At 40.3% G+C, this 22,121-nt stretch overlaps 1 protein-coding gene across 1 annotated transcript; it reads right to left on the bottom strand.

Moving 5' to 3' along the window:
* Positions 1-9,167: 9,167 nt before the first annotated feature.
* LOC142088530 (neuropeptide Y receptor type 6-like) lies at positions 9,168-10,289 on the bottom strand. The gene has a single exon (XM_075163919.1). The coding sequence runs from the start codon at positions 10,287-10,289 to the stop codon at positions 9,168-9,170; it is 1,122 nt and encodes a 373-aa protein (XP_075020020.1).
* Between the last annotated feature and the right edge of the window lie 11,832 nt (positions 10,290-22,121).

The raw sequence follows: 22,121 nt of genomic DNA, 5'->3' as shown, positions 1-22,121 counted from the left end.
GATTCTAACAAAAAAAAAAGTTACTTTTCCTTTGAAATATTTGATTTGTCCTATATTTCAATGCATAAGGACTGCAGGTTTAACGGGATGCTCGGGCTCATGCAATTGTTGGGGTTTTCTTGCATAATGCCCTCAGGATCTCTGTGCCTGGTCTGTTTGCATGATGGGGGTGGGAAAGAAACAACCTTTTTGTTATCGTTCGTCAAAGGCTTCCAGTGCACTTTTTTTTTTCTTTTTTCTTTTTTTTTTTTTTTTTAATGTAGTGTCCAGGGTTTCCTGGAACATCAAGCAGTAATTATCTCCCTCTGTTTGATGACCTTTCAGTCAACTCAGATTTTGCTTTTGGACTCAATACTAATTCTGTGGCCAATTTTTAAGGGAGTCTCAACTTCATCTTTCATTAGAAGCCAGCAATCTTGCATTCCCTGTCAGTCACAGGACTTCAGTTACTTTAACTGACGATTAAATGCAGTATGTCCATGGTTTTGTATGCACGCCTAAACACAGGCAAACGTTTTGGCTGGTTTTAGTTAATAAAAAGCACTTCAAGATATGGTTATACCCTCATGTGCCTTCGGTTTTGGGTTTTCTGCCCGACAAGTGTGGGATCTGACGCTGGCTGGCAGGAGTTTGGCAGTGCTCAACGGCCGTGGATGCTCCTGGAGAACGTGCTCTTGGGATCACGTTCACGGTCACTAACCCGGCTGGTGGCATTCAAAACCGCTGGAGTGTGACATTTTCCACAGATCCGCCCTGCTCCGGCCCGAGCGCCGCGACCCGGCGCTTCCCTCCGACCAAGAGCTGGAGACAGACGGCGCCTGCGGGAGCCGGTGTCAGGAGGAAGCGCAGGCTGTGTTTTAGACAGGCATTTGGTGTTGGTTGAAATGAGTGATACAAGTCCCAGGGAGGAGACCTTTAAGTCTGATTTCTAACCAGGAGTGCACGGTGCGTTTGGTGTAAGTGAGAACTTAACCTGCGCACGCGGTCGGTCGGGTCTGTGAATAAAAAGCTGGAAGCAATAAGACACTTAAAGCCATCTGAAAATGTGTGCTGGATGGGATATCATGCCGTGCTGAGAGCCTTGCTAGGCTGACTGACAAAGCTATTCTTTCAAACAGTGGAGTACTAGACCTGGATACCTTAAAGGAGACTATTTACTGACTGATTATTCTCCCGAAGGTTTATCCTGTGGGTGCGGTGAGGTCCCTCTGACCTTTACTTTGGAGCTCCTCAAAAGAGAATAAACTTGCAGCCGCCCAGAGAGGACGCCAAGCGCCCGTCCTGCGCGAAGCCACGGGCTGGCCGCATTCCCAGAGCAGCCCACGGTCTTGGGCTCTTTCGTGCTCTTTGCTGTAAGACTTAGGTCTGGCACGAGGAGGCTTGGGTCCCTTGCTAACACCGCAGCACCTGACGGCCGTGCATCGCTGCCAGAGAGCCCGTATTTCTTGCCTCTCCAGGCACGGCTGCAGTGTGTGTGTGGATTTCCCTCCTGTGTGAGTTAGATATGAAATGGTCCCTGTGCATTTTTATCTTTATAAAAATGTCCTACGAAGATACGATGCTCAAATAGAGTTTTTTCTCTGAAAGCCCAGATAGTTGCCACAGTGTACTGAGTTAAACACATATATGTATGTTCATGCTGTTACAGTCTACTCTGAGGCTTGTAAACTGTATCTCCATTTTCTTGCAGAATCTTCCCGAGTCTCTTCCAGGGTCTGAGCTCCTGTGAGCGTTCAGCTTGGCTCTGTTCTACTCCATTAAGCTCAGCTCCTTCCCTGCCCCTTCAGAGTCAAGCCCCTTCCCCAAAATCCGGGCTGTTTGGCATTCATTTCTGCAGCCGAAGAGAGCTCCTTTAGCAGTGGAATCCATGCACGAGGCAATGGGAACGGGTAAGGACTGCGAGGCAATAGTTGCTGTTAAGTTCCTGCAAAGTTACTTAAAAGGGGAGAGGATGGCAGCTAGAAAATTTTGTTGAGAAAAATTCCAGAAGAATGGGACAGTTGGCTCTGGAGAGACGAAAGAGGGTACGAGGACTGTTCTGGGGTCTCCTTTCTTGTTTCAACCTGCACAAAACTTCTTGAATTTTATTCTTGCCTAGATTTACTTCTCATGTGTAAGAAAACAGTGGTTGCATTCAGTTGACAAACAAACAAAACACCCCCCCGCCCAAACCCCAGCAACCTAATGTGGATTAAACGGCTTCCATCGGCCAGCTGCTTGAGGAGCTGTGGGGATATGGTCAGACTACAGCCCTGGGCTGGTTTTCAGAAGTGGCACTGATGGCAAATCCTGAGATGGCTCCCAGGTAGAAATTAAAGCATGGAATCATCTGACACAGCTATACCATCCAAATGATTTTAGTCCCCAAAGTAGTCATTTTGTTGCTGTTAATAGACAAATGCGTTGGCCTGTATAGAGGACGAGAGAGAGAGATTTGAATGTGCTGGGGAAATGCTGGGGTCTGTGGAGGTGGAGGCTGTGCAGCAGTCGCTGCAGAGGTGTGTGCCTGGGAAACCCGTGCCTCTCCGAGCCACCTCCGGCACTGCGGTTCTGGCTTCGTGGAAGTAAGCACTGCAGAAGTCCCCATCCTAAAAAGGGAGCTGGCGAGGGGGTATAAGTGGTTCTCTTTAGAGGGACCCCAAACTTCGAGAGCTTATTCTAACTCTAGTAGCCGTTCTTGGTTGGAAGAACTAATTCATGTAGTTGTTACAGCCCTATCATCTACATGAATTAACAAGTTTTCCTCACTGGGTATGAGGGTGAAATGAATTCTGCACAGAGAATAGCTCCACACAGGTGCCAGTTCCATCACATTATGTAAATAGCCTGTGACTAATAGAGAAGCCTATGAAATGAAATAAAAGACATCAGTCAGTGCATTTGCATGGAAACCAAGCTATATGCCAAAGGAACCTTGTTTAAAAATGAGTGATAGCAGACAAGATAATTCTAAGGTTGCCATTGTGGAAGATTTTAAAGTGTCTTATTAGCATAGCATGGAAAGGACAGTGTTGTTTTGTATTTATGGAGTCTATGAGGTTTCACTAAGTATATCTGCAGTCCATCTGAGCCTTTCTTGTGGTTACTCAAAGCTTTGCTATAGATTTGCTCTCCTCTCAGAGTACTAGTCAAAACCATGAAGAAGAAAAACAAATATTTATATGATGAAGCAAACTTCATGTATACCTAATAGCTTGGTTTATCACCCGCCTACTGTGATGGGCCTGGGGAAAGTGGGGAGCTGAGATAAAAAAAAGAAAACGTGAGTCTGTGAATCTGAAGAATGATTTTTCTCCTGAAAGCCAAATCCTGTTTTATTTCCATTAAATAACACCCAGAACTGCAAGTAAGAAGATGGCTATATTGTGTTGGCCACTCTGCGCCCCTGCCCACACAATCTGTGCGTGGGGAACAGGAGGAGGAAGGTGGGAAAGGAGGTGCAGCTTAGAGGACTTGCCATAGCTAGACCATGGCAGCTTGTGACTCCCAAGATCATGTTTTGGCTAAAAGACCTCTCTGATCGGGGCGATGTTTTGTCGTCGTCTTTTTACTTTGTTTTTACTCTGCCCCATAGGCCATTTCAACCTGCAAAAAGTGTCATAAATGTTTTAAAATGCCATTCATGCCTACGTGAATGCAAATGTTTTGATGCATTTACAACATTATGGGGACGTAGTGTGGCAACTTGTGTGCGGGGTTTTTTTTGTTTGTTTGTTTAACTTCAAAGGATCCCCAATGCTGGGGCAAAACTTCTGTGTCCTCCCTCTGAAACTCTGATGCCCTTCCTGGGCGATGGGCAGCCGGTGCTCCTGCTGGTCTGAGGCTGTGCATCTTCCGAGCAGGCGGTGCAGCACGGAGCACACGCTGCTGCCTGCCTAACCTTGCAGTGGGGTGGCAATTTGCATTTCTGTCTTCTAGCCAGCCACCGTTCTTCCAAAGACAGGAGTGTAATAACCTGTGAGACATTTATTCTTCCAAATTTGGTTAAGATTGGCCAATGACTCAAATGTTATCGGGGTGAAAAGGACAGAAGCATAATGGTATAAACTTTGTTTCTATAGGCTAAAATCAAGATGTGCTTCAAGACGCATGGAGCAGACTTTGCTAATAAGAACCATGGCATGAAATAGCATATTGTAATTGCCTTATATAGCCCCATTTCTATAAGTATGTAGTTACCTGCCTTGCCATAATTTCTATTTCTTTCTAGAATCTGGGTAAGATTCAGACACTTCTTAGATGCAAAATTTATCTCCCTGAAAGTCAGCTCTAGTGATTTTCAGAACCTTACCTCTTGCAGTACAGTTTAGTGCAATGTTAATTTACAGTTATGTCAGGGTGAAATATTCTTGCCTTGCAGCTGATGCAGCTGTGATGTAACTTTAAAAACTATAATGCAAGAAATAGAAGCTGGGTATCATTTGCCACTTGTTGGCAGGGCTGATCAGGGTTGGGTAAAATAAAGGCATCTCGTCTTCATGGCTGGAATCTGTCCCAGTAATATGTGTCATTGTTAAATCCCAGGAGTTTTTATCATGTGTGATAAAATATTGATAATGCAGGCAAACGTGGTATAAACATTTTGGCTTAAGCAAGAAAAATCAAAAGTATCTTTCTCCTACTTAGATATTGATGAATTAAAACACAGTGGTAGAAGCTATTCTGGAAACGAATACGTACCAACTGGGCTGCAATGCAGCACTCAGAAGAGCTCTTTCAGTATTTCTGCTACAGACAAAATTTCCTGAGCTGCTGAAGGGAAACTTCCACTCTGACGAATTGCACAGATTATTCAATGTATCTGCAAAATGTCTAAGAAAACAGTATTCCAAACACATTGATTATATTTGAGTACAAATCATAAATTACAATAGCAAAAAGTTGCTCTGAGGCATAAATTCACTTGAAACCTCCCTGCTTTATGATTCTGTCCTTCTCCACCAAAAAGTATGTCAGCACCATGAGCCCTGAGAAGGTCCTCTAGCTGGTTTTAAGTCCTTCTCTCTTCTGGAAACAGTAAATACCTAATTTTTCACTGATCTCTGTTTATCTAATAAGTGAACATGTGAAATGCTAAACCAGTTTCCAGAACTGTTTGTATGAGAACTGTCCTACCAAGATTATAGGCAGTAAAATTTACCAGCTGGGCAACGTAGCAGTTTTATACAGGGTAATATTTATTTGTCAGTAGACAGGAGGAATCAAAGTATTTAAATAACACACAGCAATGGCACTGCTTTTGTCCACATACACAATTACAGTCAATAATCAATTGAGCTCTCTGTTCAACGGAATCATTTTCACAATGAATGCCATTTTCCAAGTATCTAACTCTAGTTATATGTGCTTACAGTTAAACAATCAACCATAAAATACAAATGCATGTAAGGATATATTAATTTACAAGGATGTTTATAAATATATTGGTCTGGTCTACATGACCGAACCACTTGAACAAAGATCTGACGCAGGTTTTTTAAAAAACATCACTGTTAAGACTTTGTTTGTACATTTGGATAGCATTCTGGAGTTCAGGTTCCCCCTCTAGCTTTCCGTAATTAATTCCATGCTTCTGCTCCCCCGAGGAAGCTCACAATCCTCCATCTGGTTGCATCAAGTAACAACAGTCTGGTGAGCAACGCTGTTATAATTTTGTCTACTTGCCATACCAGTAAAATAAGGGAAAATAAAGTTATCAGCATTACCTAACGCAGGGCAACATTTGTCAGTTTAATATTATGACTTGAGCAATCTTTAAATATTGCATATTGCACAGTTACATACATCTCCATCACACACCACGCTGGAGTCCATAATGCTTACATGTTAAACATAACTAACTTCTCTTTGTCTCTTCCTATTCCTATCAAAGTCAATCCACTCCTGTTGACCTGTCTGAAATGAGACATCGGGGGGCATATAAGGCAGTGGATGCCATGAGAGAACATGCAGCGTGAAGGGCGACGTCTTCAAGACAGCGATGATGCTCTGTTCGGTTAGCAATGATTTTTAAAAGTGCAGCACTAAGAAAAGAGATACTTGATAACTGAATGCTCAGAACAGAAATGGAGCATCAGCACTTGACTCAAGTGAAAGTGTAAGGCAGAAATGACAAGAAGGCATCAAGGCAGAAGTATTATTATTCACGTTTGATTCTGACGCAGTCTCACTGCTCAGGGAGCTTCCACCTGGTAATGAAGAACCCTCTTATGCCAAGATTCAGACTGGAAAAATTGATTGCTGAGCTCTGATCAGCATGTCAGGAGTAGACAATCGACGGTACAAAAAAGCAACAGCAACCTTTTTTTTTTTTTTGGCTGTTTAATGCACAGAAACGAACTGCCCAAGCACTTGTGGGGAGAGACAGTAAAGGGAGACCATCCATCAGCATCCCTGGCCTTCTCGTAAGGTCACCAGGGTTTCTGCTGCCCACTGACCACATCATTTAGACTAGCGTTCATTTCCTGGCTGTATTTAAACCGCTTGGGGCCTGATACTAAAACCACCTCTGCTGTAAAACTAAGCACATGGGCATGCCTATGGGATGGGAATACTGGTATGGGAGCCACTTAGGCCAAGTTCACACATGGGAAGCTCAGCTGGGCCTGATTCAAACACTAAATACTGTCTGAGACGTTTGCCATGACGAGAACTGAGCGTAAGCTGAACTATTGTGTCTAATGTTAATAAATTAGAGTACATTGTGAATGCCATGTGCTTGTAAATTGCTTTAAGCGTGGGCTCTGAAGCTGTAAACAGTGTGCTTAAATATGAGGAAGGCGGTGATAGAGATTTGTGTCCCAAACTCGGAGAAATCCAGCCTCTAGCAGGTATGCCACCATAATTTGTAAAAATGCTCTGTTCAGTGGATGATCTTCAGGATTAGATGGCTTTCTGTATGGGTGCTGGAATCTCCAAGAAAAGCGAAATTCCTGGATCAGATTTGCTCTCAGTTAAGCAAGTGAAATGGAGATAATTAATCTCTTTATTAACCTGCAGTCTCACCGGTGGAACAGAGAACCAACTCCATCGCCTCCCCTTGACCAGAGCATCTCTCTGACGACGCACGGAACGTCAGCAGTATCGTTGACTGTAAGTTACGGCTGTCTGCTTGGTTAAACGCCTGTTGCGCTGGACAAGCAGGTGATGCGTGTCAGCAATAAAGGGAGCCCAGTAACTGAGGGTGGGAATTAATGGAAATAATGAATACTAAGATACTGTCAGCTGTCCAGTCATTAACCTTTACTAGGATTTAGCTGTCTCCTGTTTTTCCTTCTGGATGCACAAGGCAGGTGTTTAAGTTGTGGTTATTTATGCACTCCACTTTACACGCATTATATTTGATCTAATTAGAAAAAAAATACTACGTTATACCAAACTAATCCATACCTGTCATTCAAATGCTTGATTTCCAAGTCCCTAATGTCACTAATTCTGCCACCCTTGCTCTTGTGAGCAGTGCTGCCCTTATCGCTTCAATGGGGTCGGGCCCCAGCAGATGTCAGTGGGTCTTCGTGCTCAGTGTGAATGGGGAAGCACTAAGCAATGCAGCAAGAGCTTGTGAGGCTCTTCTCGCAGAGCTCTGATGAGCAGAGTAATGCAGGCAGTTTGCACTAATGCTGTGGCAAGAGAAGAGAGCTATGACCTGACGGAATCCTTCAAGAACCGTATGATTACAGAAGACGATGGTCCCTATCCAAGAGAATTTTATAGCCTTCATGTGAGTTTCATCATAGCTGAATCAAGGAGCTGATTGTGAGCTGAATGTTAATTCTTTGTGCGTAAGTGGGGCACCAGTAAATTGCTAAAATTAGAGAGTAAATTACAAGGAATTTTATGTACAAGTGTTAAAACAAGGCTAGTTTTTGGAACTCAAAAAAAAGGGGGGGCTTTAACAATACAGGTAGTTAATGATATTTAACTTGAACAGAAGAAGTCAAGTTTACTTCTAAGGTGGTGAGTTGTTGGACTAAAGTGTTCTAAGCATCATATTTAAACAGCCCGATTTTAACTGATTATTTATGTTGACATTGTAGTATGGATGAAGAATGTGTTTGGTTATTTTTTATGACCAAATCGGATAATGCTTTTTAATGTGTTTTAGTTTGAGGGAAGTTGTGTTCAGTATTACGCCTTTGGGCTTCTATGCACTGCATTACAGAAGAAACTATTTTCAAACATAGTCCAACAGAAATTACTGCGTTTGCCTCAAGTGTGGCCTCTTGCTGGTGCAGAAATGTGGAAAAAGGTATTTCTGAAATTAAAACACAAAAGTCATTTTCTACTCAAAGAGAAACCTATAATCTGGATAAGTAGCTAAAACAAAATTTACTTTGAATTCATAGTGTGTTTGTTTGATAACGGAGATTCTAAAAGATCTGTTTTAAGGACCAGTGATGGTGGTAACAGAGAAAGCAATGATCTATACTGGTGGTTTGGAGTAGAATACAAGGCTTTTAGGAGAAATGTTAAATACATATTCCATCTTGAACAGCATCAATCTGATGGAATTTGCAGTATATCAAATGGGGCCTGTATTAGTGCTCGTAAAAAAAAAAAAAATTCAACTCTAGGCTTTTCCCTTGTTAAAATACAATTTCTAGGCTGAACTGGTACTAAACCAAAGCAAACTGCATGCAGGGGCTGAAAGGAGGGTGGTGGAGGCTTAGGATAACCCAAGGGGCCTTCCTTACGGTGTGAGCTGCCTATAAACTGTGTGCAGATTAACCAGATGTAGGGCTGGGAAATTAAAAGGCCAGAAAACAGCCTGTGAAAAGGCTGGTGAAGTTAGGAATGTTATAGTATTCATGGTTTACTTGGGTGAAGCCGGGTGTTTACTAAGGACAGCCGCATCCGTGGTTGAAATGGAAATATTTTTATTGGTGCTAAGGTAGTATGCCAGCGGCTTGGAAATTGTGGATTAAAAAGGTAAGATGTTAATACTTTATAATTCATTATTATTGCTCTTTAGGACTCTTGGAAGTGGTTTATTAGCATTAATACCATCATAAAGTACCTGTTAAGAGTATGCCTATAGGACCATAAGCCTGTTTTGCTGAACTAAATGGCAAAGACTTCCTCTAAACTCAGCAGTAACATGATCAAGACCTACAGAAAGAGGTCATCTGCAACAAAATACAAAATTTTGGAAACTGCTGTTGGTTATTTTAGATAGCCCCAGGGGGATTATTTAACTTCAGAGATCCCTTAGATGCATCAGTTTGCAGATTTGAAAGGGCAATATTTTCATAGTCCTCTTGTGATGCTGAGCATCTGCAGTGGTGAACTAATACTATCAAATCCTTCTGAAAATTCTTGTTGAGAAATCCATAAAAGATGGGATTGATACATGTTGAGATCATAGCCACAAGGTGGCATATTGTAAATGCTAGATTATGATTACAGCTCATTAGTGCCTCATAGTTCCAGTCAAAAACAACATTGAATATGTTGAGAGGCAACCAGCAAGCTGCAAAAGTCACAACAATTGATATCAGCATCATATTAATCCTTTTGTTTTCACTCAGTCTGCTCTCATTCTCCCTCATCCTGTCTATTTTACCATGTCTCCTTCGAAGACATACAAATATCCGGAGATAGCAGATAAAAATAAAGCCCAGTGGGAAGCAGTACTGGAAAACCAGCAGACTAGTGGTAAAAATCAGTCGTTCTGTAACAGATGGCCATGCTTCGATGCAAGCAACCTTGTTCTTGTAGAAATCACTATGGAAAGATAGGTGTTTGAAGGGTTCATCAGTTAACTGGTGAAATATTAAAAAAGGAATGGATATTGTGAGGGAAAACCCCCAGATGAAAAGAATTCCCCAGTAAGCATGTGAAATATTAGGCTTCCAGCCACGTGGGTTCACAATTAACTGGTATCTCTCAATAGCAATGAGTACAAGTGAGAAGATGGAGACTGTGACAGATACGCTTTGTATGAAAGAACTTACTTTACACATAGCTTCCCCAAATATCCAGTAGTCCATTAAGGTATATGCAACTGTGACAGGAATACACATGATACAGATCAAGATATCTGATAAAGAGAGGTTGGCAATCAAAATGTTGGTAACATTTTGAGCTTCTTTCCGTCTCTTTATTATAATAATCAGGCAAAGATTTCCAAAAAGCCCCACTATTGTAACTAATGTGTAGGCTGTAATAAGCAAGAATTCTGCAAGGAAGGAAAGTTGGCATGTATCAAAGTTCAAAAACTGAGAATAGCTAATGTTTGAGATAGTTTGATTAGACAGAATCTCACTGGGATGCTGAATGGCTTTATCCATCGTGAAGCATTTGCCAACCTATGGACAAAACCTAGTATTATTTAGAATATACTTTGTATGGAGCTTTCCAAGGCAATGATTACTCTGAATCTATCTTTATAGCTGGTGTCCTTGAAGTTTGGAGCAAATCTAATATAATTAATTATAGCACTGGGAAATCCTGAAAGGAATATATATATATATGTCTATATATATATATGGATGGAGCTTGATGCTACTTTTCTGAGGTTCTGCACTGACAGTGTTACAGAACTGTAACCGATTGCGATGTATAAGAAATAGCAGTGATAGCTCTGTTTAAACTTGTATGAACATTTTCATGCAAATCCTCCTTTATCAACTGTGGATAAAATTCTTTTTCAAAATAAAATATTTTAAGATCTGTCTCAACCGAAGATTTAGAAGGTTTAAAGAATTCCAGTGAGGATAATCTGTTGCTTTTTTATTATCAGAAAAATGAAGAATTGGGTCCTGCCATCACATTGCTAGCTTAGACATCACACCTATATCTCCTCTAGAACTACAAAGCAATGTGAGCTAATACACCAAATCCTTCTGGCTTAGTCAAAATGGTGTGTCCTCGAGCTTACGTGATATTCAACACTTCTATGAATGACATCTTAAGGGAGTTTCCTGTTCTGCTTATGTATTAAAGGTAGCATGTCCTTTTTCCTCAGTCTAATCTGAGAAAAATCTCAACCAAGCAAAGATCACACCTTAGTTATACGTACAGTTATTTCCATATCGGTAGTTGCCAAAGGTTGTCTCATTTCTGTATCCACCGTTTGCTGTTGTACAAGTCTGACAAATGATACCCCCAAAATTTTCTGTGGTTAAATACAACGTGTACTCAAGAGACACAGAGCTGATTCTTCTTTCAGTTCTAACTTAAACAGCTGTCAAGCAAAAATCTGGTATTAGTACGATTCTGTTGTTATAAAACTAATATTAATGGGAAGAATTAGGTTCAGCAGAATATCCTGATGGGTTTGAATTTATCATTGAGTTAAAGTTAATCTTAAATCAAAGGCTCAGCAGCTTTCTGGCGAGAAAAAGGCTATGTTTCCAACCTGGGAAAGGAAAAAAAGAAGGATGTAAGAGTTACTTTGAAAGATGGATAAATACGTTCTTTGCATATACCTTTCAAAACTCAACTCTAACTCAACTCACCTTAATTCCTTTTTGAAGTAGAGATTATTGGAAAACTAGCTGGTAGGAGGTCATTCTTCACCCCTAGTAATAAATACCATAGTGTTGAGAGCCCTGTGGAGAAAGGAGGATGAAGAAGCAGTGGAAAGTTAAAGAGGATGCACAAAAAGAAGGGATAAGTGGATGTTTTGTTATTACTAGAAATAATTTGTTTGTGTGTAGAAGATTTGTCAACCTTTGTACAGAAATTATTGCATTATTTAGTCACGAAGGAGTAAAAAATGTTTGGTTGATTGCATGAGATGAAACACCAAATCCAGGGTTAAACTGGGAACTATGATTCTGTAACTGTTTGCCCCCAGGCGTCCAAAGAATATTCCAGCTAGAGTTATATCCTCGACTGCTTTATCCTGATACTTCCGCATGACATTAGTTTGGGTGCTTCAAATTAAGATTCTGAAAAAAACCAAAACCCAACCACCTTTGGAGGATCTGTTACAACTCTCATTCTGATTAAAATATACTTTTCAACTAGTGTAGTCATGTTGGAGTGAGAAGTGGCTGTAGATTTATGTGACTATATGTGGCCCTGATGTTCCAAATATGACTTAATTTGTGGTCAGGGGCTAACATTAAGCCTTGTAGTCTCCCTAAATAACCCAGCTGGCTCGGTTACAGCTACATTGAGGGTATGGCATAGAAACTTGCACAACTATGCTGCAAAAGCTATTGAAGTCTCGTGGCTCAGATAGACTCGGGTAGTCCCTCGCAGGTGTCCCTACTCCACTAGGTCAGGAACAAGAGCCATGTACCCTACTGTGTGTGCACCAGCTTGCAAAAACTTCTAATATGTCCAGGAAAATGGAAGGGATTCTGAAGCTAGCACACTCGGACCCTGCAGAAACCGATGACGTGGCTGGGCAGCAGCACCTTCAGGCAACGTATTTCCTGGAATGCAATGTAAACTCCTTTTCCCTGAAGGAGCACGAATTGCCTGGCTGGATTTATCACACAGAAGGGTGCATGTGCAGGAAGGACAAGAGGCCAACCAGTGGTAAACGTTGCCCTGATGAGCTTTACTGCCAGTTTAGATGTGCAAGGGTCTAAAGCCTGGCTGCTTTATCCCAAGGGTGATCCTCCTCTTTGCGCTGCCTGGGGTATTCACCTGACGCACAGATCTGAGCCCTGCCCTTTGGGAAAAGATCAGGTGCTAGCAGGGGATCTGGCTTGGAAGCAAGATACCTTCAAAGACCAGCTCTGCTCTCCCCTGCTTTTTATGTTAGCAGGAGGAGCTGTGGGAACTCAAAGGACATGAGGCTGAGCCAGGTTTGTAATATTTTATGCACTATTTGCTATGCTCGCTTATTTATCCATGGTTGCACAACACGGTTTGATAGCGAGTGCTGAATGTCCTCTCCCAAGAATTCAGCGTGGGTGAGAGGGCTTCTTTGGCACGTCCTACCATTACGGAAAAGTCCCTGTACTGACCTTCGGATCAGTTCACTCACTACATTAGCTTTAGGCACACTGATCATCTACATTGTCCTTTTTTTCAGGAAAAAGATTAATTTCTTTTCACTCTTTGGTTTGTACTGTGAGTTAAAAAGCGTAGTCTTTAGTACATGTCATTCTGCAAGGCAATTTAAACATTTCCTTGGCAATAAAGCAATTACACCTGTCTTGCTTAAATATCTGGAGTATTCATAGCATTAGAAAAATAAGTTACACTAGTACTTACTGCAGCACATTGAACGATATTGTAATACATAGTGGCATTTTTTTAAGCTAATAAATATTAGCAGAATCAGCATCCTTGAACCGCAACTACAGCTTATGTCAGAATTGGATTGAAGTGTTTAATAAGGGAACTAATTACTCCAATCCCTAATCCATGCATTTTGAAAAAGATTCTCTACCATAGTGAGAGTTTAACACTCTAAGAAATGATAATCCACTTAGCCTAGTGTTTCATTCCTCTAGATGCAGAAACATTACTGAAACATGCATAGGCAAAAGAAAGTTAAAAGCATAGTCTAAAATAAAATGACTTTTAAAAAGGCTTTCTTTCCTGAGTATTTTCTTACTTATGCTAAAGATGCATAGTCCCATCCCTTCAAAGTGACCAGTAAATGTTTTGGTTGCAAACATTGTCTGTTTATTAAGTTCCAAAGTATTGCACAGATAAGATCTGGAGGAAACTTTCCATGCAATTTTAAATATAGGATGCACAGAATACAATAATCCTTTAAAAGATATATTTTAGTAACTTTTGCCACAGTTTTATGGATTTTCTGACTTCTTACCTGATGAAAAATTCAAGTCATATCCGCACTGCCTTTAACAATTTTTCTTTTCCCTTTTTGAGTTAATTACAAAGCCAGCAAACGCATCTCCTTTGTGTATAGAAGAATCCAAAGCAAAGCCATCTGCTGCTAAAGCAATACTTAAACTCTCTTTTCTTCTCTTTCTGAAACAAACCACAGTTCCACAATTTCCAACTGTGACTGAATCCACCAGTCTGTAGAAAGGCTGCTGAGGAATGAAACAAGCTCTGGAATCCAAGAAGAGGCGAACGGCAATGAGCAGGGAGGAGAAAGGACCAGTAGTCATGGGGATGGTTTTTCCTCCACTGTGCAGCTTCCCTCCGCCTGTCAAACACCTTATCTTGCAATTTCATTTTCAATTATCTTATCTGTTCTGTAGTGCAAATGTTTTCACTGTGTTGGATTTCATACACACACATCTGCAGATGGCTTATTGCTTTTTTAACTGAGGGCGATATGAAAATACAGTAAGCTGCTTAGAAGGAGCATGCATATCCTATTAAGTGTATCATTTGCTCTATTGCAATTAAGATCATCATATTTTCATTATAAATTGCTATTTTAGCTTATACTCCAGCGATATAAAAATATTCCTGAAAAGCAAAGCATGGCACATTACACTAGCACATGTTGAAAAGGGGCTTTATTATTATTACGTTTTTTCCAGTAAAAGCCCATACCTTTTATACTCGCTCGTTTATAAAAAATAGCATTCAAATTTCCCTATTAAATATTTAAGGTGGACTTTCATGGGACAGGAAAGGAACTGGTCTTTCTTAGGACGTGCTATTTGGTACGTTGCTTTTTCAACTCTTGGATTCATACCTGGGTCCACTTAACCCCGGTATCCCAATTTCTTATGCTGAACCATTCTGTGGCTCTCCAGTACTAGAAAAAGCAGAAGCAATAGAAAATGGGCCAGAGTTAGGATGTGTTTGTGTGGGAACAGGCTCAGGAAAACTAGATGAGAATTCCTTGTTAAATTAGAGAAGTAGAAACTTGCAGACAAAACATTTGAGCGTACTGGAGTCTGTCTTACTGTGTCTGGTTTTTTGGAGAGAATGATTTTGAAAAGCAGTAGGATTTTTGGGTTGAGCAAGACTGATGGTGTACCTAGAGTGTAGATTAGAACTAATTATCTGAAAATATTGTTAGTTGTCATGCTATCGTATTTGTAGAAAATAGGGGTGGAGGGAGCCTCTGAGATCAGCCGGACAAACCTCCTCCTTCTCGCATGTTTGTATCTATTCATCATGTGTTTGTCTAACCTGTTTTTTAAACATCTGTGGTAATCCTAGATTAGGTAGTCAAGTGCCTAATTTACTGTTAAGAAGACTTACTTAACACCTCCCCCTAAAATTTCCTTCACTTTAGTTTAGCCCATTGCTTTTTATTCTAGGTGTGGCCTGTGAATTCTGAAATGTTAACCAAAATGCTACAATCGAGAAATGTGAATATACTTTTCTAAAACATTTCTAGCACTTGCTGGTTTTGATTATGTCAAAAATACCATAAAAACAAAGCTTTTCCAAAGTACTTCAGAATTTCTGCTTCTGGATGTAGTGTAACCCAGGAGGTGAATCAAGAGCTAAAAATGAAATGTGCTAGATATGCATCAGGACAAGCCATAAAAATGCATTATCTGTTTATAACGGAAATAACTCAGTAAAATTAAAAGATGATCTAATTCTATTTATAAATTTAAAACAAAGGTCAGGTTGCTTATTTACATAGGCCTCTGTTTCTAATATAACACGGTATGCAGTCCTCCATCTGTGGAAAGACTGAAGTGTTTAATGTGTGATCCCCTTGGTTTTACTGTGCTATCAATCTGCTGCCTTCCGTGGATTTAATTTTGTTGTAACCTATTGTGAATTAGACCACATCCGACATCAGAGGCTTGTGGGCGTAACTGCTCTTGGTCTGTTTATGCCTGATGTCAAAGGTATGTATACTGAGTGGAATCTATGGCTGTGTACGAAGGGATCAAGGTATATTGTTTTCAGCCAAATGCTGTAGCGTCTGTTTGCAAAACAGGTTAATGGATAGCAGAATTGTATTTACTTTATATAAATGATCATGTTATTTCTAAATTGTTCAATATTAAGTGATGGAAAAATAGCCTTTATCAGTAGACATTGATAACTACTGGAAGGCAGGACTGCAACTGTAGGGAGATGCAAACTTTATAAGTAACCTGATACCAAAAAGTTAAAATATATTGCAGATAAGACTGCAATAGGCTTGCCAATGATGTCAAGTGTAAATTTAGTAACTCTGCCTTTGTGGGATTTCAGCAGTTCAAAGATGACTCTATATTGTAGGAAATGGTAGGAGTTTTGATTTGATTTTTAAAGAGTTTTATTAGGGATTTCTGTCTCAGTTTGCAAAACAAACAAATGAACAAGAAATCGCATAACAATCAGTGTACTGATTCTGGCTATACTGAATGCCAATCATTATACTGATTATCACCTCATCACAATCCTTCCAATAAAAGCTGATCCTAAAAACTTTCCAGGTGTGATTTCAATTCATATTGAAATCAATTGGAACATCTTTTCCAAGCATCTGGTTATACAGCAGCTAGAGGCATGACCTCAGCTTGCGTAGATGTTCCCAAGCTAGTTTTAAACCAGGTAGCAATTAACCATTGCAAGCACAGAGCTCAGGGCACCCTCATCTGAACCAGCCAGCTCATAGCTGAACAGGGTCCGTGTCTGTGAAGGGAGTCTCGTCTTGATTACATGAAGGCATGCTATGGCTATGGCATACATTTCCACACCTGGTGTGGAAAACCAGGGTAAGTGATTAGGTGCCATAATAAATAGTTTTTCAAACTTTAATTTGTAATAACGTCTGTTGCGTTGGCAACACCCTGTTGGTGAAAAATTCTCTAGCATATAAGTCCTTCGAGCTCACTTTTTGCTTTGGCATTTACATGATTCCTTGCCCAGCAGGAATCTTTGCTGACGGCTGACCACTCTAAACTTTTGCTTTTGCTTAGTTTGCTTAGTTGCTGCTCCCATGTAGCTGTGCAGCGGTCCTTGTTCCTACCTGGTGCAGCCCCCTTCTTCAGAAAGAGAGATCAACACCCTAATAAGGTATCTTCAGCAAATAGGTTATAATTTGACCAAACTAGCAACATCTGAAAATCAACTAAGTATGCACTGTAAATATTTCTCCAGAGATCATGCAGATAAAGAAGGATTGATGTGTAAGTTGAAACACTGCTCCATGATTCAGAATTTTTTTCTTAATTGGAAAAAATTATCACAAAAATCACTCAGGTTCACTACCTGGAGTTTAGGTTTCTCTCCTTTGTATTGCATAGCTCTGGAGAATAGCTTTGCAATATCCTTCATGCTTCATTCTCGTCCGTACCTCTCAATTAGGTCATGCCTAGAATGAAAAGTCAATTGTTTTAAAATCTGCTTTCACTTTAAATGAGTTACTTATAATAGCATATTCATTTAAAATTATATCATGCCATGAACTTTCGGCTAGTTTCTGGACTTTATTCACTTGGCATACAACTGAGATGGAGATTGATATACTCTCTGGCTAGAAGGTTAGCATCTTTATTTTTTGGGTCAGCCAAGTTACTTTTCTTACTGAAAAAGAGATAAGATATGTGAGTAATTGTAATAGGAGTGTGACTGCATTAATTCATATTTTATAATAGCTTCCACTTTCTAACCCCTGATTCAATCCTTTGTAGCTTTCTAGAACTTCTCCAGCTGATGTTTTCCAAGAGTGATCACTGCCAAAGAATGAATTATTTCAATAGCTCACAGATTTTGGGGGAATACGATCATTTATATCTCTGGGTTTTTTCCATTCTACAGTCCTTTTATGACAACACTGTGAGCACTAAACCCTGCTGGTCTCATGCCATGACATTTTTCACCGTCCTAATTGTTAATTAAGAAATGCTTAAATAATCAAAAGGTTTTTCCTATTAATCTCAATCTGTTTCAATTTTCCTGTATGTTTCAAAGTGTAATAACAGTTTTGATATTCTGAATTAAAAACATGAATTCTAGACTGCTATTTTGTGTCTAGAAAGCCTCGCTTTTATACACCACCTCATTTTAAAATTTCTTGAATAGCATGGATGCCTTACAGCTAATTTCAGGCAGGTACATACTGAACTTCATAGCATAACTCCTCCTGCTGTTTTCAAAGAAAGCTGTCAGTCATGCAAAAGCACCACGAAAAACACCCTACAGAGGTTCTGTGGAACAAGAAATAGATGGGTCCTCGGAAGAGCTAAGGGGAAGAAAGCAAGTAGATTTTAATTTTAACTGGAAAATACATAAAGAAAGATCTGCAGATGAAAAAGATCAGAGCATGGCTGAGATTGCTGCTGGCTCCAGGTCTTCCTTTGGCAAAACTTATGATCTTGGTCTGTCTTGGACTAAGATAAAGTGAAAGATCTGCCATCTCACATCTGTCGCAGCATTGCTAGATTCTTTGATCCTTGACAAGAACTTTGACTTTTCAGACTGTATTTTGCTGTCTTTCTTTCATCCCGTCATTCCAAATTATGACCAGCTCTTATATAAACTTTTAGGAAAGAGCAGAAAGGAAATCATCAATTACGACAGAAGAGTGAAAAGATGAAAGTGGCAAAGAGAAATTGAGCTTCAGAGGGAAGAGGAGGGAGGGCAGGATTTAAGGAAAAATGGTGATGTAAGTCCAAAGAAAAGAATGCAAATTCAATTCTCTGCTGGCTTTCTGCCTCACCCTTCACAAAGGTGTGTTCCTCTCTTTAGCACACTCCCCTTACAAGGGGCTCAGGGAAGATTTTGTTCAGTAAGATGAACTTTTGATACTACTTACTGAAGAAATGGTTCCTGTGGGTTATTCTGCAGTTACTTTTTTATCTGTAGAATATCTTATTTTGCATTGAGCAAATAAAAGAGAGGGGTAGTGTTTTATTCCCCATCTGAATTTGCACAGGGTAGAAATTTTTATCCTGAAGAGTGTCATGTTCAAACTTTAGGTAGGCAAAAGACTATCTAGTTTCCTCTCAGTGCATTTTAATCAATCTTTTTCAATGAAAACCCTGTCCCAGCCAGTGTTAATTCATGATAGTCTCAAAAGTAAGATCACAGGTTTGATGTTTGTGCAGATTAAAGTAGAAACAGCAGAAGAGGGTGAAAGATAAATCTTTTGCCAAAAAAGCAAGACCTCTCTCAAGGACAGTTATAGCTTGTTTTAGAAGTTCTTCACACTTGTAGCTAAAGCAAGGGGCCAGGGTGGGGAAGTTTGAGGTGTCTTCCTATGAACTGCAAAATCAGCCCTCTGCCTGGGGTGTTGATTTGGGTAGCAGTGAGGCTTCTAAAAGTCTAATAATATCTCTTTGAAATTATTAGATCAAAAATCCTTGCCTGAATGAGTGTGGATCTCAGGGTGATCTGGGAAATTATGGCTGAATCCCCTCTATTCCCAACTGTTTCCACCTATGCGCATTTAGAAAATCAGGATGAAATCTGTCTGTAGCCAGGATGATGGCTACAGTCAGTCTTCAAGGAGCGTGATGTCAGTGCAGAACCAATTCAGCAAACAGTCTGCACGAAGGAATCCTGTAGGTTTCAAGATGCTTTCCGTCTGCTGAAAGGTAAAACCAGACCTAAATCTAAAGGATTGCACTATACTAACAAAACATACTTAAATTCATAAAAAATCCAGCTGATACGCTTAAATTGTTTTAAAAAACAAAAAAGAACCAATACCTGTTGTCTATGGAAGCCAACCACACTAATATAAACTAGATTAAAGACACTGAAACAAATTAAAAGGATATGACTTTGTGCTTATACGGGGGTTTAGATAATCAAAATATTTATAACTTATAAGAGCTACTTTTGACTTCTTAATGTCCTTCTATTGCCCCTGGTGCTCTTTTCCAAAACTTCAGTATTCCTTTTCTGTCTTAGAAGTTTGGACCCACTAAACACGTCAGTAGTATGTTTCTTTAGTGACAAAAATTGCCATAAAGACGTCCTTAATAATTTATTTGTATCAGATTTTACTAAGAATATATGGTAACACAGGAAGCCTAGTGCTGGAAAGGGACTGTTTGAATTCCTCTGGTTTTATGATCTCTTAAGCAGTGATGCCCTCCTGTGGACTCTAGGTAGTATGCTTTCTACTGGAATAACTGGAATGTTTTATGCATGAAGATCATGTGTTTTTCCTTCCTTTTAATATTCTAACACTAACTAAAATAATCCCATGAAGACATTTAACACAGTGCATTATTTGGCCGGTGCCCCTGATTTGAGAAACGCATTTTCTTTTGGTGATGATACAGGTTAGAAACTTAAACTGCTTATACAATGAATTTTTATTCTATAGGTTGTTATCAGAATTGAGACAATTTAATGCTGCGACTGCCCTGTCAGGAGGGGGAAAGTATGTATTTCTTTTTAATGGTGTTTGCCTTTTAAATACATAGGACGATGTTATGCATTTACTCATATATAGTTAAAAGCAGTTTAAAAATATGGTGGGGAAACTGCTGTAGCTGTTGGAGTGTTGTCTGTTTTAGCAGGTTCGTCCCGTCTCACACGCACAGTGTGAGACTCAGTCCTTGGTTCTGCGCTCACGCTGCTGCGGTACCTGTGTATCTCACGTCTGCAGTGGCTCGCGAGCTAGAGGGAAAGGGCGGAGTTCAGGAGCACGTACAGGCACATCGTTCATAGGAATGTGTATAACAAGCGACCTGGTGCACCGATCGGGTGACTGGATGCCTCACCAGGCATGAATCCGACAGGAACTGGAGAGGACTGATTGGAGTCTCTGTGGTGGCTCAGATGACCTGGGCGGTATGAAGGTCTGTGGGATATGCAGGAGAAACGGGTGTTTAGCTGTCTAGGAACCCCTGCGTCACCAGAGCCTGGTGCTACGTGTCAGGGCACATGTACACGTGCAGCGCGCTTGGCCCTTTCAACGTGGGGACTGAACTCCGACAACGTGATTTTGAGCGAATACGTGAACTACATGAGGTCACTTACACGGCAGTTGGGAAAGGACGGTGGACAGGACACCAGGTCAAGTGGAGTTTGGCCTTTCTGTAGTATCAGAGGAGACATTTCTATCTGCAAGAGATGGGTATATATTTTTTAAAGGTATTTTCCTTTCACTAATCAACCAGTCAGAAGGGCAAATGAAGAGGAAGCAGTTGGGCTATACTTGAGGTGTGTCAGCGACTGATTTTGCCTTCTGATTTGCTCACATCTTAAAGACCCTCATCTCCTCCTCCTGCTGAAAGAAATAGCGACTTTGTTCTTTGATCTCTTCCGTGGCCTACTTGTCTGTCTTGCTTTCAGGGAGAGAAAGTGAGCTGTAAACAAGCGTTCTGTTTTCTTTGTTATGCGTTGAGGCCATAATTAGCTCCTCTTAATTTCTCTTCCTTTTTGCTGTAAATTATTAAGGGTCTATAAAACTCTCCTGGGATATTTTCTACATGAAATAGATACTAATTTATCTTGGGAAGGGCCACACAGTTTTTACAGTAAGTGGTAGGCAAAATATATTTTTGTATTTCCTGTAATTGTGTGGAGCTTGCAAACGGCCTCTGGGAAGAAGTTTTTTTTTTTGATAGAGTAGGATATGTTTGTTTATTTTAAAACCACAAATATTTCAGTGACATTATGGGCATATTCTCTTTCCTAAAACTAGATAAAATGATTGTGTCTGTTCATGCATTGAGATAAATGAATCTAAACACGTGACATCTTTCCCTGCAAGTGGTTGTCAAACACGGACATTTAATATTCCTGTCGTATTAGTAAGTTACTCTTAACAGACTTGGCTATAACAGAAAAAAATCCAATTTAAGAAAAATCAGATTACTATATTGCAAGTATTAATCCTACTGGTTAATGATAATTAGAGCCTTTGAGAGTAAAGCATGAAATCTTGTCCTGCTGATAGAAACGAGCCCAGAATTTTACTAGCAGTGTTAATCTCTGGAGTTTACACCGTCTGAAGAGGAATCAGGATCTTTGTGCTGAAATGTTCAGCCTCTCTGGACTTCGACTGGGGCTATAGTTAACAAACCTTCCAGCGCAGTCAATGTCACGCTTGTATCTGCAAATATCCAAGGGTGCATTTCCATAGCAGTTGATCTAAATCAGGGGGATGTTGCAGTTCTGCTTCCTCCCTCCTGCCAGCACCAGCATGGGATCATGCAAAAAACTGTTTCAGAAAGCTGAGGCAGCTGAAAACTAAGCCCTTTTCCATGATAAAATTATTTTTGGCTGTCTCAGTTCTCTGAAGTGGATCACTGTGTGTTTGCACAAGCATCAGGGCTGGCACATGGAGAAGGCAGGATCACCGGGCTGGA

The sequence above is a fragment of the Calonectris borealis genome, chromosome 15, assembly GCF_964195595.1.
Source record: "Calonectris borealis chromosome 15, bCalBor7.hap1.2, whole genome shotgun sequence".
In the NCBI taxonomy this organism is placed as follows: domain Eukaryota; kingdom Metazoa; phylum Chordata; class Aves; order Procellariiformes; family Procellariidae; genus Calonectris; species Calonectris borealis.
This window is presented reverse-complemented; position numbering and strand designations above follow the sequence as displayed.